Source organism: Panulirus ornatus, chromosome 14, assembly GCF_036320965.1.
Source record: "Panulirus ornatus isolate Po-2019 chromosome 14, ASM3632096v1, whole genome shotgun sequence".
NCBI lineage: Eukaryota > Metazoa > Arthropoda > Malacostraca > Decapoda > Palinuridae > Panulirus > Panulirus ornatus.
The window spans coordinates 56,616,208-56,635,102 of record NC_092237.1 but is presented as its reverse complement, the minus strand read 5'-3'; the positions used below and the strand labels follow the sequence as shown (position 1 = coordinate 56,635,102).

General features: G+C 43.6%; 1 protein-coding gene across 5 annotated transcripts in view; it reads right to left on the bottom strand.

The window, feature by feature from the left end:
* LOC139753459 (uncharacterized) overlaps positions 1–12,780 on the bottom strand; it is a 123,497-nt gene extending 110,717 nt beyond the window's left edge. For 2 of the 5 annotated variants that reach the window (XM_071669996.1, XM_071669999.1), the window contains exon 1: positions 11,682–11,754. Coding sequence is in view for 1 of the 5 variants with exons in the window: in XM_071669995.1 (XP_071526096.1) it covers positions 11,682–11,759 (78 nt within the window). In the remaining 4 variants the exon portion in view is untranslated. Of the gene's footprint in view, positions 1–11,681; positions 12,055–12,580 lie in introns of those variants that run through there. The other 3 variants (XM_071669998.1, XM_071670001.1, XM_071669995.1) reach the window with 3 other exon arrangements.
* Positions 12,781–18,895: the final 6,115 nt, after the last annotated feature.

Genomic DNA, 18,895 nt, shown 5'->3' with positions numbered 1-18,895 from the left:
TATCTTTTTATACGATTCCGGAAGGAACTGAGTTGTTTTATCAGTGGAAGATACGTCATTGTAATAAGAAGGATAGGCATCTTCCGATGACTCAAGATTTTTCCCCATGTCATTCTTCTTTATAAGTTCAGCAGCTGTTTCACAGTGACCTGTGTTTTCTCATCTGTCGTGTCATGCTGTTGTTTGGTAGTGAAAGTCATGCACAGTTCTTGCTACAATGCTGTGAGAGGTGAGCACGTTTAGTGGGTTTTTTTTCCATTTAATCTTTTACGAGTATTCTGTTTTCTCGAGTGTTTCTCCAGCTCGCGTTTCATCTACTTGAAATTGTAAGGATCAGTTTTAATGAGGTCGTTGGCCGTCACCCACTCATCATCATTTTATTTCTAGGTGCTTCGGTGAGGTGCATGACGCTTCTGATCACGTCTTTTAGCCTCGCTCGTTCACTTAACGTTTCGTTTGCTCGGAAACAATTTAGAGATTTGTCTTTCAGGTCTAGAGTTTTTACGCTACATGCACGATGATGAAGAACGTTCTCACATTATTTATAATATATATATATATATATATATATATATATATATATATATATATATATATATATATATATATATATATATATATCGTAATCGGGCTCTGATTGTATAAACCGATTCTCTTTCTAAATTTATACAAACGAAAGAAAGAATTAGCGTCTTGAAAATTCGGAAGTTGAAAACATTAACATAAGGGGGGGGGGGGGGATCGACAGAATTAAGAATATTCCCTCTAATAATAAAATTTGAGTTTGGATGGAGGATTGGGGTTCGTTGCAAGGCACGTGACTCCTTTTCTCGTACTGAACCACCGTAATGATCTCTGTTGCATATACTTATACCATCCGGATTCCCACAGACACTCCTGCTCTTTCCACGCACCATTTGGCCAAGCACTTATGCCGATATGATTTTTTCTATAGGGGTTTAACTTGTCAGTGTTCCCCTCACACATCCCTCACTCCGAGAGATACTGGATGACTCTCCATTACACTGTGACTCCAATATACATATATATATATATATATATATATATATATATATATATATATATATATATATATATATATATATATATATATATATATATACCCACAGATAACCATCGTGATCACTGGTCAGTCTAGAACAATAAACAATAAATACTCGACGCCATAATATAATATCGACGAATGCCTAACCATCAGAGAACGCTGTGTTTATATCGAATTAGCAGTGAATCAGAAAATTTGAATTAACAAAAGGTGTGCCATGATAAAAGGATTTGCTGGAAGACTCCTGAGTCAGCATAAATAAACTTACATATCATATCAGAGCTTAAAAAATTTAGATCAACACGTTATTTTACAATACCTTAGGCTCGCACTGTGTGTGTGTGTGTGTGGCACATAAGTACAGAGTACATAACAGTCGAGAATGGTGTACTGTTGGGTTTGTCTTGAACAGTTTCACAATAAAAAAAAAAACGCAGTATGCACACGTAAATTTAGGCGTTTTCCCACTAAATATATTAATCCACGTCTTTTAGAATGTTCTTTGTACATACCACTGGAGTAAGAGAATGCACGGGAAAAAAAAATAAAACTGTTGCAATTTGTCTAAAGTATAATAATTGCTTGCCAGTACTATACAGCTGCATGAAAGACAAAGACGCATGAATACAATGAGACTGCGAAAGATCCCTCTCCAATATATATATAAATATATATATATATATATATATATATATATATATATATATATATATATATATATCAAAAACAACTAATTTCATACTGATCAACGACGACAAATTCATACAATTAAATTCCTTGAGATAAACGATTCGAAATCAGTGTCGAGTTTTTACTATTACAAAGTGTTTTCGCGTTCACCATGATAGCTCATCAGAGAGAGTTGGTACATAATAATAATTCTACTTCGCGACTAGCAGTGGATGTAGTAAGGCTACCTATACAAACAGCATCATTAAAGACTTTTAACTACTGTACATGCGTCTCTAATACAGGGGTATACTGTATGGACGGACGTTTGTAGAGAAGGGGTTGCTCTACGCACGTCTCAACAGCATGGGTTGGGAAAAAAAATATCCTCCGACAAACGGGTGTCTCGGGCTTAGGGGAAAAAAAAAAAAATACAAGTATCGGTACAAAAATCAGCTGGAGATATCATTATGCAATACTGTACTAGATGTTGCGTATCGTATAATACATTATCAAAAACATGTTCAGTTCGAAAATCCGACATGTTCAACTAAAGGCGTTACAGATGGAAGACACGTTATTACCAACACGACAATCCTTTGATGAAATTAAGTACAATTGATGCATACGTCGTGAAGAAGAGTTGAGTAGACATACACACACACACACACACACACACACACACACACACACACAAAAAAACAACTAAACAGACAAACGAATTCAAACACGCAAACACATAAGCACATAAATTAAAGACAGATAGAGACAGACGCAAAAAATCAGTCAGAAAAAAAAACAAAAAAGAGACAGAGATGCAAACACAATACATGTCAGAGACAGACAGACAGACACACACACACACACACACACACAATTATCGACATGCACTACCAGTACAGCAGCGGATATACTTTACAATTACGCATTCTACTTGCCAGGAATACACCAGGTGTGCAGACTGCATGTAGGCAAAGTTAATCAGAGCACTTGTCCAGTACACAGACTGATCTCATTCTGCCTGATAGGAATACACGCAGGGAAAAAAAAAAAAGGCTCAATCTATGCCTATAACCATCACTGTAAAAAAAAAATGAATCCTTAGCCTCTGTGTAGCATCATTTCTGTATACTATCATCTGTATCACACTGTTCACATGCTACGTACAATTCCAGAGGAAATAACTCGTAGTGACAATTTTTTCCAGGAAGTTAAAAAAAAAAAAACGTAACATCTATCAAGTTGTTCAAGTTATTTCATTAAAAACTGTCAACTTTATAATTTCCAGTGATGCCCTGCACATCTGCTCATTTGTCAGAGTAAAAAATTAATTCAACATATCAGGCTACATGACCCAACATCACACTTTGACGTACACGGTTCCGGGTAGGGGTTTAATTTTGGGGCCAGGCACCTTTATCACTCCTGTTATTCATTAAAACAAAAGGAATTCTTTCATTTACTTAGTAATAAAAGAATTGAAAACTGAATAGCACATAACGGTTTATATGTATACATTCGTATCGGTCGCGCTCCATGCAGGAGCAAAGTAAAATGAGCTTCTTTTAAGCGAGGAGAAGGTGGTCCTCTACGATGCTGTACTCTTTTCCGTCCGCTGGCGAGGATATACCCTCGTCGCAGCTGACTTCTAGAACGCTAGCGGTTTTACCAGACACAAGCGGAATTCCTCTTTAACATCCTCTAAGGCAAGTCCTCAAGCCTAAACCGAGAAATCATTCCAAACAGACATGAGGGTCATGGGTGATCATTAGGTAACACACTGCCTTCAGTGCACCAAGAGAAAAATAACTGACGAATGAACACAATGTGTGTGGCGAGGAACTAAAAATAAAAAAAAAAAAAAAGGCTTCTAGACGCCTGCGTTCGACGAGCAAAGTGAACATGATCAGATGGGACTCAAAAGTGTTCACCTGATCCCAAACCACGTCAACAGGAACAATATTAAAGAGAACTCAGGGACAGATTCATATATATATATATATATATATATATATATATATATATATATATATATATATATATATATATATATATATATATTCCTATGAGTCCACGGGGAAAATGAAACACGAAAAGTTCCCAAGTGCACTTTCGTGTAATAATCACATCATCAGGGGAGACACAAGAGAGAAATATAACTGATTAGACAAATTGGGAACAGGTGGCCCTCGAAGTCTCACAACACACAGGAACAGCAGATCAGGAGAAAAAATCTTGGTCACAAACCGACCTGTGGAAGCAGAGGAAACCAACTTCCCCTTAAAAAAAAAAAAAAGAAAGGCGACGAGAAAGGTAAATATGAAGGTAAGAAAAGTACTTCATTAAGGAAAACCATCGTCTTGCCAAACAACACCCCCCCCCCCTCCCCCATTTCCCCCACTAGACACACCAACACAGCGAGGCGACCCACAGAACCTTATAAATAGAGATGGTTTCCCAGCCTTCCAGTGTGACGGCAGGCGTGTCTGTTACGAGGGAGGGTCTCTGTGAACACGTGTCTGTTAGAGTGGTCACAACCGAAGAAAAGAAAGGCCACTTAAAAGTGTCTTACATACTTGGTCAGAAACAACTTCGTCTGAGTAGTTTCTAGGTGTGGTATCATTCAGAACCTTGTTAACTGTGTATGTCGAACAGAAGATGACTATACTTCGAATTGCATAAAAATGATGGGAACGAATAACAGAAGTTTGTATCAAAACTAATGTTTTTACACACGAGATCTCTGACATTTACAGTAATTTTACCTCAATAGTGTTATGTTCTTACACACCGGATCTTTGACATTTACCGACATTTTGCGTATGTAGTTTCCTGTATGCAGGAATATATATATATATATATATATATATATATATATATATATATATATATATATATATATATATATATATATATATATATATTCCTGGATATAAGGACACTCATCAGCTAATAGTCCTGAAGGCAGAATCACTATCATACGTAATATATATTAGTGATTCTGGCTTCATGACTATTAGCTGTTGAGTGTCGTTATATACAACGCCATACAAAGAAATGCAGACTCTAACAATCCACTGTGTCCTATCCAGGAAATCAAAAACACAGACGTTGGTATCTGAAGAGTAGAAACTCACAATTACTTTCAGCCGTGGCCTTAAAGAGAAGTGCCTGTCAAACCTATTCTTGAAACGTATCTGTGGCGCTGCTTTCAAAAACTGTTCTCAGTTGGATTAACAGTCGTGTTGAAGGAAAAGTACTTCGCCCCGCATTCGAGTTAGAAACGTTTGCCCCCACACGGGAACTACGAAAGGACTCAAGACTGATTTACATCCTCTGAGTTGCTCAAGACTGATTTATAGCCTCTGAGTAGCTAGCTGCTTAAATGGAGATTATCATATCTTTGGTTACTGCTGAATACCTGTAACAGATCACCTACCAAAGCTTTCTTTACTAAGCGCAGTAAGTATTCGTCTTTCGAAAGTGTGTGTGTGTGTGTGTGTGTGTGTAATTACCTGTTTGCAATGTTTGGGGAGGGAGTTATACACTTGTAGGAAACCATCTCTTGAACTATATCCTACAACTTTTTCATAACTTGTGAATCACTGTATCTCAACTCTACAATCTATATCATCTTTGTTACCCTCCTGTAGACATTTCCTGTGAGTTCTTTGCGCTACGTCAAGTACGGTGATCAAAAAAGAGAAGCATATTCTAGTTCCGGGCAAACAGTTTGCTAAATGTTCCGTATTCTATTAACAACCAGTAGACAGCATGTCTGCGTGTGGCCGTATGTGTATGTGTAGTTGTTTAGACATGTGTGAGTTTCTGCGTGTGTTCTTTCACTGCATATTTAATTGTTTACATGTATGTGCTTTTACAGTGTCCATGCGCGCATATGTGTTGTTTTTGTATATGTACATATGCATATGTGTTGTTGTTGTTGCTGTTGTGTGTGTGTGTATGTATGTGTGTGTGTGTGTGTGTGTGTGTGTGTGTACGCAAGCGCAAGCGCCTGCGTACGTGCGTGTGTATATTTGAATCTGTATGTGTTATCAGATCAACAGCACACAACAACATTATGCTCCTTTTGCAATGCATCTGGTGCCTTCATCTTTAACACGGAAAAAAAATAAAACTAAAGTCGAGCAGATACAATAACAGGGGACACTGCCTCAAACTGTAAACATAGGGGGTACTGGCATAAACCACGCACGCAGAGCAAAACACATTAAAACAGTACCAAAGCACGTAAAAAAAAAAAAAGGCAATAAAAAAACCTCATTTGTGTAAAACTGGAAAGGCTATCTAATCCTAAAGAGACGGTAAGACAAGTGCGCATGCGCTAATCTAGCCACCCGAAGACCAATGTAAACAAACCCAAAAAGAACCCCCCATGTGAGCGACTAGATAGTTAAATATAGAGTCTGTTAAATACCTGTTACTTGGGATATCATGTTACACACACACACACACACACACACACACACACACACATTGCTTGGGAGGACACGGTAGGTCGGAGGAGCGCTTGAACTTCATTCGTTTACAATCAGTATCTAACTTCCGGCCTGACGCAAGCGCTGTGTGGTGGCCACCTGCGTCTCACAATTAAAGGATGCTGGGATCTTATCTTGAAACATTCATCAGAGGGAAATATATATATATATATATATATATATATATATATATAGAGAGAGAGAGAGAGAGAGAGAGAGAGAGAGAGAGAGAGAGAGAGAGAGAGAGAGAGAGAGAGAGAGACTCATTCAAGTCCATATGCATTTATTGAAGATGACATCACTTATTTTCGTTTTTATTATTATTAACACTCTATTATTAGTTTCTGTTTTTACTATTGTATTTATTATTATGTAAGTTCAGAAGCAGGGTAACGTTGAACCCCTTTAGGAGTGGGGAGGTGTTCCTTGATGAGACTGGACACCTTTCTGTCTACTGACCCTCACCCAGCTCGCTGAAGGTCACCTCTTCCTCGCGGTGTAACCACTTGCAGGAGGAGTCAGATAACATCCGTTACTTTTCCTTCAAAAATAGTTACTTTTCCTTCAAAAATACGATATTTTCAGTCGAAGCCGACGCAAAACTTAACCTTCACAGATTCACATCACTGGTTGCATCTTTCTTTTGCGATTATTTAAACAAAAAGACATAAAATGATTTTCACCAACTTCTGGTACCCACCCATTTCTTCACTCATCCTAATTCTTTCCTTTCCCGGCCAACCACTAGACTAGATCCTTACCCCCCTTCCCACTGCCACCTCCCCTGATTTATATGCCAGGAGTGTATTTTAATGTTTCGTCTCTCCCCGTTCCAGGAACTGTCTTCAGAGTCCGGGTCTTCGCCATTCACACAAGCGAGGCTTCAGTCTTGCCTGAAGCCCGTTTTCTCCACCTTTGCTGCCCTTCCCTGCCCAAAATCGTCATACAATTTATGTAAGTAGAATACGGCTTATATTCCATTCATTCCATTTTGCTCCTACTTTTTCCATTCACTTCATTTTGCTCCTACTTAGTTAAATAATCCTACGAAAAACGTTTGATTTGTATAAGAATCATCTGGTTTATTTTTCATTCAAAATTTGCTGCCTATACAGCAGTAATTTTTATAGACAATGATATTAGTTATTTTCTGAAAAAAAGCTTAATTGTATAAATCATATCACCATGACTAATTTTTCTATGCTTTTTCTGCCTCTGGCAACTAAATTACCATCTTCACTCCTACACTTCCCTTTTCCTGCATAAAACATCCCACATACATTACTTTCACATCCTACAGCCACTTCCTTGATGTGTATATCTTTCACCAGGGCCTAGTAACTTCCTTTTCCTTGCGTATAAGTTTCAACCGTTTAATGCCTTCACCTTACCTCGGTCTGTCTACGGAGGCTTTTACGTTTGTGTTTACTTCCTGGGAGAGGAAGGTAAGGAAGATTAACGTTACCTTAGGGTTTAACATGGGACAATATAAGCCACAAAAGTAAGGCAACAACCTATGCTAAGGGTAAGAGGATTGGATTTACCTTAGAGGGATTTAATCGGAGGGGGAGGGGGAGGGAGAGACTTCTCCTTACAGACGGCGTTAAAGGAACCTTAACCCACGTACTCCGGCTAGCCACGAGCAGCCATCCACGTCAAGGAAATGCCTTACTATTTGCCTCCTTTTCATATTTTCCTAATATCTTCGTACTGCTTCCCTGAGATGAATTTTATATTTTCCTAAAATGACCCTATATTTTCGTGGTGTAATATTTTTTTTTTGGCTGACATATTTTCCTTCACATATATTTCAAATATTTCTGAGACGCTTTAATTATTTCTCATTTGTAAATATTTCCTGTGGTATTTTTATTATATATACTAGTGCAATACGATGCCCGTCAATACTTTCCAAATGCAACTTTACTACTCTCAAAAATACTTTACTTCCGGTATTCGTATATTATTTGTTAGTTGTTATCCGTCAATTGTTGGTGTCTGATTTATTCATGTGTGTGTAACTTTGTAAGTTCATCATCGTCTGAACCCTCTATGACGCTTTCCAATCAGTCTAAAACACAAATAGACTGGACTTACTCCTAGAAATGAAAAGGTAATGATTTAATGAGCCGCCCACATCGGGAAAATGTACGGGATGATTGAACTTTCCTTAACCAAACGCCTTAGGCCCAAGTCTTTTAATTTTTCAACATTTGGAAACTTCAAACTCTGAGCTAAGACGAGTTTAGTTATATCACATATCTAATTTCATATGTTATCCTCAAAAATCTTCTTACCGATTACTATTTATAAGTTGGCTTAAGTGTTTCTGAACGTTGTTTCATCATTATTCTTATTTGTAACGAATTTGCAAACATAAATTTCGTTGTTTGACTTGAATTCATTTTGGCTTGAGGCCTATCGACTGAGGGGTCATTATGACCCTCATCATTTTTTTCTAACGACCGACCAAAGAAAAAGTTGAAGAACAGGTGTTCAAGACAATTCTAAGACCAGACAGGCTCCTATTGCACATATAACAATTGATTTGCATCGCTTATCCGCGGAACGGATTTCAGATAAGAGATATTTTCATAATTTTCGTGATTGAATTTTATTACTACATCCACATGTAGCTCTTTTCCCATTCTTGATTTGCCTTTAACATTTTCCTGACATACAGGAGAGGCTTTTTGTATGCGTATGATACCAGAGAATTCAGCTGTAATGAAATGCTCTACACTGTTGACCAACAGGTCAATCGAAATTACATTTGTCTCATTTTCTGTTAAACTTGATTACCTCTAATGTGTGTGTGTGTATGTATGTGTGTGTGTGTGTGTGTGTGTGTTTGTGTGTGTGTGTGTGTGTGTGTGTGTGTGAGAGACTTTCATCACATTTTATAGCGAGCAAAATTACAGAGCTAGAAAATGTACAAAGGTCATTCACTGCACGCATCGATTCACACACACTCGTATAAACTACTCGGACAGACGAAAAGGAGTAATATGACAATAACAACAGGAAATAAATGATGAAACACGAAACAAACTAGCCCCATACTTGCCCACAAAAACCCTTCCGTATTGGAGTGACAGACGCGTTAGATTATGCAAAGCAGCACCATAAAAAATAGTGCCATGGGCTTAGACCATGAAAACTCACTATCAAGGCCCCAAGATTTCTCAGTCTGCTGCCGTGTGTTTACTCATAACATCAGTCGTGTGGATTTCACTTTTACGTTATTGAAACAAGGTCAAGTATCACACACACACACACACACACACACACACGTATATATATATATATATATATATATATATATATATATATATATATATATATATATATACATATATGTTTTCACCTCATCAATTCTAGTCAGTTCTTCCCTTCACTTAACCCAACACTTATACAGCCTGCCACATTCCTCTTCAGCTGTTCCCAGGTCTAGCATATTATAATAATAATAATAATAATAATAATAATAATAATAATAATAATAATACGAAGAAAATAACTAAAAATTAAACTGATAAAAAAGTAGTGGATGTATAAGTAATAATAATAAAACCAACCAAAAAAAACTCAATAAACTTATATAACAAGAGATCAGCCGAGAGAAAAATACCATTTTCACTGACTTGGGCAAAATTAGCCCTAACTTCCACCTCCCACCCCTCCCCCTTCACGACATTGGGTGGTGGCGATGGCAGCAAAGGTTGCAACTGTAGTGGTGTCAGTAGTAAAGATGGTGGTGAAGTGAAAATGGTGATGACTGAAGTGGTAAAGTTAAAAGGAATGATGGCAGTAACAGTTGGCTGTAGGTTAGTGTGAAGATAATGACTGATGCTACTGTCATTGGCGATGATGGTGCATTACTTCTTGTGTTGACGAGGATGACGCTTGATGTTGATGGTGAATTCATGTATGATGGTGGTTCTGATGATGGTAGAGGTGTTGGTTGGCGAAGGTAATAGGGTGGTGGTGGTGAGATTACATATAGTGTGAGGGAGAGGGTAGTGATGATGCTGGTGGTGATGGCGGCAGAAGCGGTGGTGATGAGCCTGAGTTTAAATGTCTAGACCGGGCGGACAGGTAGGTTATCCAACCCCCATCCCCCTACTCTACCACCACCACCACCACCTCTCCAACCCATCCCTCCCTCCATCCACCACCACCCTATTAGTATGCTCAACACAGACTGACACACACACACACACACACACACACACACACACACACACACACACACCTGGCTAAGGCTAGTGTGTGTGTGTGTGTATATATGTGAACACATAAGAGTAAAGACGTGGTTCATATATACAAGGCTAAGAGACTGGGCACCACAAATGTTGCACTCTATCTTCGTATCACACAAGTAGTAATTACCCGCACACACAAGCACACACCGGGTATACTGACATGCCTCACAACACAGATGTCCCGGCACCAATGCACTCCTCACGCCGGCTCTTCTTACACTAGTAGCCGAGACGCATATGCAGAATCGATACTAGCATGAGTACGGTTAACGTGTGTGTGCCCCCGATCGATAAACACCCAGGGCATAAATAGCTCATGGATGACTCCCCTGGCTTAGGTAACTTAGCCCAGCGGACAAGATTTCCATGTTTGTGTTTGTTTCTGCTGGACACCAATCAAAATTAACGGTGGAGAGAACTGCATATTATGTAATGCAAGCCAGTATGGATTTTAAAGACGTCAAATACTTACGAAAGCAAAGACGAGGTTGAATATTTGTGTTACTAACGTGCAAGGAAGGTTAAAACATTTTCAAGACTTGGAAAATGAAGGAATTTTTATGCTGTGTGTTTACTTGTAATATTAGCACCTTAATATGTTGGAATAAATGTATAAACAGGACTTTCCCTTACGATAAACCCTAAAACTAGTCTTTTAATCATTCTCAAGAGGTGTATCCAATGTCAAAACACTGGCTCCTTCCCACCAACCTTAAGCTGTTACTAGCCCACCTTTACCACAAGCTCAAGGGCCTGTACCTCGACCGTACCTCTGATACCCGCCGGCCACAATTTCCATCGGGATTGGGAATTTGGTTTCCTTGTAATGAGGAATATTCCAAGCCAAGCACACGGGGGTTGTGGGCCGGCCGTACCTACACCAATCCAATATTCACGCGCACACTCGCATCTTTTCTTATAATTCCTAACCCATTCCTGTATTACTACTAATCCCCGATCCTATGCTCAGGCAAGGGCACTTCCCGTGGTATTAAACTAAGGACAGAATGAAGGAAAAGCGAGAGACAGAAAGCACAGGAAGAAAATGTCAAGTTTCTTTGTGCTCGGCATCCAACATGGCAGCCTAGCTCACCAACTGCCACCATTCCCCCCACCACCTTGGTCGAGCTGCCTGCATCACTCGATCGCATTTAACTCATCTTTACCATCTCTCAGTCTCACCTTTCCGCTGTTTTCCGAAGCCTCATTTAAAGTTTGACCCTGCAGCTTTCTCGTGACGTATCGTAGCTGGTTGATCATATTTTTCTCCGCGGCAAATTGTTGGGGAACTGATGCGATCACTTAAATTCTCTCTAAAGCTTGGTCTGGTAATTCTCCCCGTTTTTGCCAGTGAGATGTCTTCTTCACTCACTCTCTGCCATTTCTATCATCTTGTCTTTCAGAGAAGGGCATCATTTCACTCACTTTCACTGTATTTTGTTTACCATGACACTTATTTATTATCACCATGAACCAAAAATGGCCGAATACTAGGGATGGCCGCAGCGCGCATGTCTCTCGTCCCGACTGGCGTCTGACGATACTACAACTGGGCCTCATTCACCCAGGCGCTGCGAGTACGAACAGCTGGTAAGGTGGACTCGCCCGGCGTAGGGGAGTAAACTCCCGGGGAATGGAGATATACTCGTTTTTTTAGCGTCCCATTGAAATTACATCACTTACTTTCATCACACACATTATTTTCACCACCGAATGAAATGATTTTGCACAACAGCACCGAAATACAATGCTTCCCACGAAAATATTTAAGTCATCAGTTGAGGGAATCACCCCCGCTCATTCAATGACGATCTCACGCACTGGAGTAAGCTACTACGAAATGTAAGGAGGAATCTCGTATACACATTAGGATTATTGGGTGGGTAAACAACTGAAATATCACTGTCAGCTTCACAGACACCCTTCCCTAGCTGAAATCTGCCCTGAACTACGGTCCTCACAACGTCTCCTCCAGTCAGTGAAGAAAATGAAGACTGTCAACCCTAACGATGACGTTGACTTGGCAACGTCGCAACTAATACTATGACAAGAGTCTGTAAACAAAACAAGCGAAGACCGACCTTATGGTATTCTCCGGAAGGATCACTACAAGTCGCCGCTGACTGTGTATACCTGATGGACTGTGAAACGGGGTTAAATGAGTGATCTTAAGAAGGCAGGAACACGAAGGAGAGAGGCGGAAAGACGGGGTATGCCTGGCCCGACAGACTTAAGGGGGGACGAGAGGGTGAAGGGGGGTTTGGGTTGTGGGGGTAGTGGGGGGTGTAGCTGCTGACTGGTCGCCTACAATAGAGCAGGTTCCACTTGGCTGCTCCTTCTTCTTGTGAAGCACCTTCACTACCTTCTCCACCACCTCGATGACTGCAGGGGGAGGAGGAGAGACCTCCTCTGGTCTCTGCTTCCCCACACTCCTTGGCCCCCTTTGTCTGCTAAGGCCCGTCACCTGCTGATCCTGCGCACACGCTTAAAAATGTCACACCAGGAACACTTCAGGAGCCCGTTTTCCAACCCCCCCACCTCCTTCTCTCTCCCCCCCTACTCGTGAACCCCCGCCGACGTCACCTCCCCCCCATACTCCCCCACGTGTCTTAGTCACCCTACCAAGAAAGATTCCCCCCGTGGCAGCAGCGGCGTTCCTCACATCCCCAGACGTTCCCCTCCCTCCTCTCCTTCAGGAGGGTCACACACAGGAGGGGACCCACTGGGACACACAGGGGGTATGACGTTATCAAACCCTTGTCACTGGGAAGGATGTTGGTAACACTGCCGAGAACATGGCACATGGAGACACTCGGACACATGTGTCCTCAGCTGCTGAATTGGGATGTGAGTTTTCTTCATGAGTCTGACACCGACTGGGGTTAGCAAGACATCCCCTACAGTGTCATCATGAGGCGACCATGGAGGCGCTGTTTGCCTTATCATTATCATGATGACGGACAGATAACCTGACACGGACACATGCAAGACACGACGTGGATGGACACGTCCGGACACATGCATGACAGACCTTCCCCCGCCCCCCTCCCTCGCTGGTCTGTTGCATCCATTGACTTAAAAGCCATCATGTTTCTCACTTAATCAGCTAGCCTACCATCCACGATATCCAACGATGAAACGAGATAACCAATTCTTTTTTTCCCCTCCCTCCCTCCCTCCGCTGGTATTCCTGCTGTTGGCTTTAAGTGATAAGGAACAGCGGGGGGGGGGGGGGGGGGGGAGTGAGTGAGGTAATGCTTCAACTTGCCTTCAGATCAGCGTGGCAGTCTCTTCTCTGCACTGTCAGTACCTTTAGATTTATGGCTCACACACACAGCTGCTATTATGTGGGGAAGGCAACGAACTCAAGAACCCTGGTGACTGCCTGTATGTCCTCATACCATCTTGATCACGGGGTGGCGACCCATAAGCACGACGGTACGGCCCCTTGGGCACGACGGTACGGCCCTTGGGCACGACGGTACGGCCCTTGGGCACGACGGTACGGCCCTTGAGCACGATGGTACGGCCCTTGAGCGCGACGGTACGGCCCTTGAGTATAATAACCCCGGGTCTCTGGTCTAATTAAACTCCTCCCCTCGGGCTCAAGAACTTTGGTCTAATTTACCACGTGTGAGCATGATATAAACCTTGTATTTACAATGCACGGGTCGTGTGTTTCAACCATGCATGTGTATCAAGTGTGGATATCACCTGGATAAGATAAAGCTGCCTCACTTGCTCATGTGACTGGCTCAGACAATGCGCCTGTCATGCCTGGCCACAACATGTATCCTAAAATTCGAGTTTTTGGGAACGTGCATCGACATAATGACCACAGGAAGCCATTACAGCCATCTCTCTCTCTCTCCAAAACACCGTCGGAGACACATACATGATCTCACGCTCACTCACCGGACTTACACGTACTTGCACGCGCACTCCGTGTTCCCATTCATCGCACTCAAGAGGAAGCTCTGTCGATCTTTGCCTTGCCTTGCCCTCGACGTTCGACTTAAGACTCAGCCACTGTTTAAGGGCGTCCGTTCTTCATGCCAGAGTCTCCCCTCCCCCCCCCCCACACACAACCCCCTCGGCTGTATAGGTCTGAGTGCTGTGTAACCCTGAGTATGTAGTGTTGCCTCCGTAGCGCCAGGCACGTGGAACTGAGTGCTTTAACCCTGGAACGGCTGATCCTGAGTGCATATTTGTGAGTGTGTCGTGTTGCCCAGTGTGCCGGGTTGGTGTGATTACCTCCTACCCACCCACCACACACACGCACACGCGCACATACACACTCACACACACACACACACACACACACACACACACACACACACACACACACACACACACACACACACACTACCACCACCACCACCACCGTCACCTCCTCCTCCTCCTCCTCCACTACCACCACCTCCTCCTCCTCCACCACCACCACCACCACCACCACCACCACCAGTGTCTCCTCCTCCTCCTCCTCCTCCACCTCCACCAGCGCCCCATCAGCCCAGTTGTTCGAACCTGTGACTTCAGCTCAGCATTCACTCGGCCCAGCCTTCATTCTATGAATGAAAAGTGAATATAACCGTTGACAGAGACACTGTCTCAGTCACCCGACGGTCCCGGATGAATAATTTGTGGAAGAGGAAATGAAAATGGAATGAAAGTCAGTGGAATTTAAGGTGGGAAATGTTGTGGGGGGGTGGTGGGTGGGATGCGGTGGGGTAAGTTGTGAGGTCGCAAGGACTGGGAGAAGTGGTCTGGGAGGGGTTGGAGGAGGAGGAGGAGGAGGAGTGGGTTCGGGAGGGAGTGGGAGAGTTTGGGAGGGATTAGGAGAGTTTGGGAGGGGTTGCAGGAGAACTGTGAAGGATTGGAGAAGCTTGAGGGGGATTAGAATGGGGGAGCGGGGGGAGTTGAGTAGGAGTTTTGGTCTTCCCCCTCCTCCTCTAACCAACCCATGAAAGAAAAACTATGGGAGGGGGAAGGAGGTTATGATAAGGGAGGGAGGGAAGGAAGTGGATGGATTGGAAGGAAGAGGGAGGGGCTAGAGGGAAGGAGGAGGTGGTGACGGTAGGGGGTGGGAAAGAGAGAGGGAGGGGAAGAGGGAGATTAAGTTCAGCGGGGGTTAGGGAGGGAGGGGGAAGATGAGAGTATCTGGCGGCGGGAGGGGAGGGAGAGATGTGAAAGAGGGAGGGTTTGAGCGGGGGGGGGGGAGAAGTTTGAGAGTAAGTGGGATAAGGAGGTAAAATGGAGGGAGGAAAGGGTGAATGATTAAGGGGAGAGAGAGAGAGAGAGAGAGAGAGAGAGAGAGAGAGAGAGAGAGAGAGAGAGAGAGAGGGAGAGAGATGGGGAGGATGAGGGAGGAGTAAGAGGGGGGGGCAGAGGGAGAGGGGAGGGAGGTGTGAGAGAAAGGGGGGAGATGGGGGGGGAGGGGGAGGTCCGGCAACACGTAGGGCCTCCCGGCCAAAGCTGAGACCATAGTACAGTCCACTTGCTGCCCTCCACCACCACGCCACCTCCTGCCTTTTGCCCCCTCTCCCTCCTCTCCCAGGCTCATGCCCTCTCCCGTCCTCTCCCAGGTTGATGCCCTCTCCCATCCTCTACCTAGGTTGATGTCCCATCTCATTCTATCCCAGGCTGATGTCCCTGTCCCTTCTCTCCCTGGCTGATGGTATCTTCCTCTTCTCCCAGGATGTTGCCCTCTCCCTCCTCTCCCCGGCTGATGCCCTCTCCCTCCTCTCCCCGGCTCCTGCCGTCTCCCTTCTCTCCTTCGTCTCCCAGGCTGATGCCCTCTCCCTCCTCCCTCACGCTGCTGCCCGTCCTCACCTGGTGAATGGTTCTCCTTCACTCTCCCCGCCTAGTAAAAAAGTTTCTCTACTCTCTCCCCACGACTGTTGCCTTTCCCCTCACTTTTCTCCCCGGATGAAAAATAGACATGTTTATACATCGCGTGTATTTGTTTGTGTGTGTGTGTCTGTGTGTATGTTGACAAAGACCCCCCCCCCCCCCAACAAACAATGGCACATTCCCAATCGTCCATAAGCTTACGAGATTATTCCACGGACTCACACACACACCAAATTTTCTACAGCTCGAGCACACGCGAGTACTCCACCTATACCGAGGACGCGGGGACCAGATCCAAGAAACCAGACACTGACGACCAGGTCGACCCTTCCCTCCTTGGTACGACTGCGCAGACTCCAACACAAGACTGACAACAGTGACGAGGAGGTGGACTTTTACCACTGAAAAGACCTCAGAATCCCGCTCACCCGCACCACTCAACGCACGCAACACATACCCTCGCAACACTCTTGGAATATTGCACAACACTTGCTGTAATGTAATGATCGAATACCTACTGCTCTTCACGACCTTTGCCTCGCATATATGTTCAAACCAACTACGAGAACCTGACCAACGCACTCAGCTCCTATTTGTGTGGAGATTTCAATGCCCACCGTACTACATGGCTCAACACTCACACCCTAGATCTCCGAGGGGGAATACTCGTAAACCAGCTGTGTTCATTCTTATAACGTCCTGAACCCACGCAGCCGGTCAACCAGACACCCAACCCCACCATCTCCAGCAACCAACCTCACCAGATATTTTTCAGTTGCACCAAACCAACCACATTCCTTTGCAGGAGTGCCATGAAAAACCAGCACAGAATTCACCCTGACATTCAGAAAGGCTTCACGTCCAAAAATTCTTAGGCTCTACAGTGCTGTTCACCATGGAGCAGTTCTTTCTCCAATCTTCATGAATCTGTTCATACATGACACCCTTTCACCTCTTGCATATCACAGTATGACTGTTCTTTCATATGAAAATGATCTTACAGTCACGTCACAGCAACTCGACACTGCTCGTAGCAACAACAAACATGCAACACTACATTAAGCAGCTAGAACGTAGGCTCACTTAAAACCGAATAGTACATCCTTACAGCAATGAACCGTCATCCTTCACCTCACACAGACATGGATCAACCTGTGTCCATCCTTTCGCCCTGAACAGTCAACCGCTCTCGTTTAAGAAAACTCCAACCATCTTGGACACATACGACACATACATGATACTCACACCCCACACCACAAACATCAACGTAAAGATCCATAAAGAAACGAATCACCTCAGAGTCCACAGTAGCATCAGATTTGAACAAGAAAATGAATCCCATGGTATCTTCTATAAACAATTTATCGGTTTTAACAACCATAAGCATTCAGAACTTGTACAGCGGAACAAAAATTACCCCAATTCAGTCTCGCTTCAATGTGTTCACCACTCAATTCTTTGCAGCAGCATTAGACCCTTTCCATTCAAACTATTTCATAACCAGTCACCAGTCGCCATGTAGAAACATAAAGCTTACCCCTGCCTTACACTTCAGCGACGTATACTCACAGATCCCCTCACTCCCAACAAATACTTCATTGAATCCAGTTCTTAAGCTCGGCCCCCATCACACAGACGCCCATCTGAAGCTACGTCCCTCGTGCGTACACGAATTACACTTTCTCGTCTTCCTTTTAGACATCACCATCACAAACTCTAGATTCACCATATCTCAAGACCCATTCATGACTAGCGTGCAACTCCCATACTGAAGCCACTGATGACTTACTCCTCCCCGGTCATCCTCTGTTCACCCCTCTGAGGCATCAACAAAACCACCATTTCACCTTGACCTTTCGTCCCTGGCGGTGAACGTGGATGGCTTCCTGAGCGCTGCGGGAGGCCCCCTCCCCCCTCCCTCACTCTTCTGTGTATTACGGGGGATAAAAGTCAAGGAGTGTGACAGGCCAACTCATAATGTATACCACGCCATTACAGTTAGTGTACAGTAGGGGGAAGGGGATGTACTCAGAAGGTATTAACCAACAGAGCCATGTCGTGTATATGCCACACCCTTACGGTTAGTGTGGAGGGAAGTCTCCCCAGGCATGGAGTTATGTAAGGCACCCCCTCTCCCTTCCCCCCGCACCCGCGACTCAAAGATTCACTCACTGTTATCACTCTTCAAGGATCTCGCCTCATCACCTTCCACTTATAAACGTGACATCTTTGAAATCTGATCAAAGTTGACTGAAAAAAAGATTAAATGGGGGAAAAAATTGCGATTTTTAATCCCCTAAATGATGATTTAGAAACGAGAGAGAAAAGCCAGCCGGATGATCAGGCACAACACTAACAAACAGGCTTCAAAACCTTCGAGTTTAATCCTTTAAACACGTCGGATCCTCCTCATCCCGCGGTAGGAGGGCGTTGAATCCTTGTCTAGAGGATCTGGTCGTACCCAGTCACCCTGTTTCGTATTGATTCCACCTCCCTTTGGCGGGGGACTGCTGGTCCTTATGAGGCAGAAGGGGATCATGGTG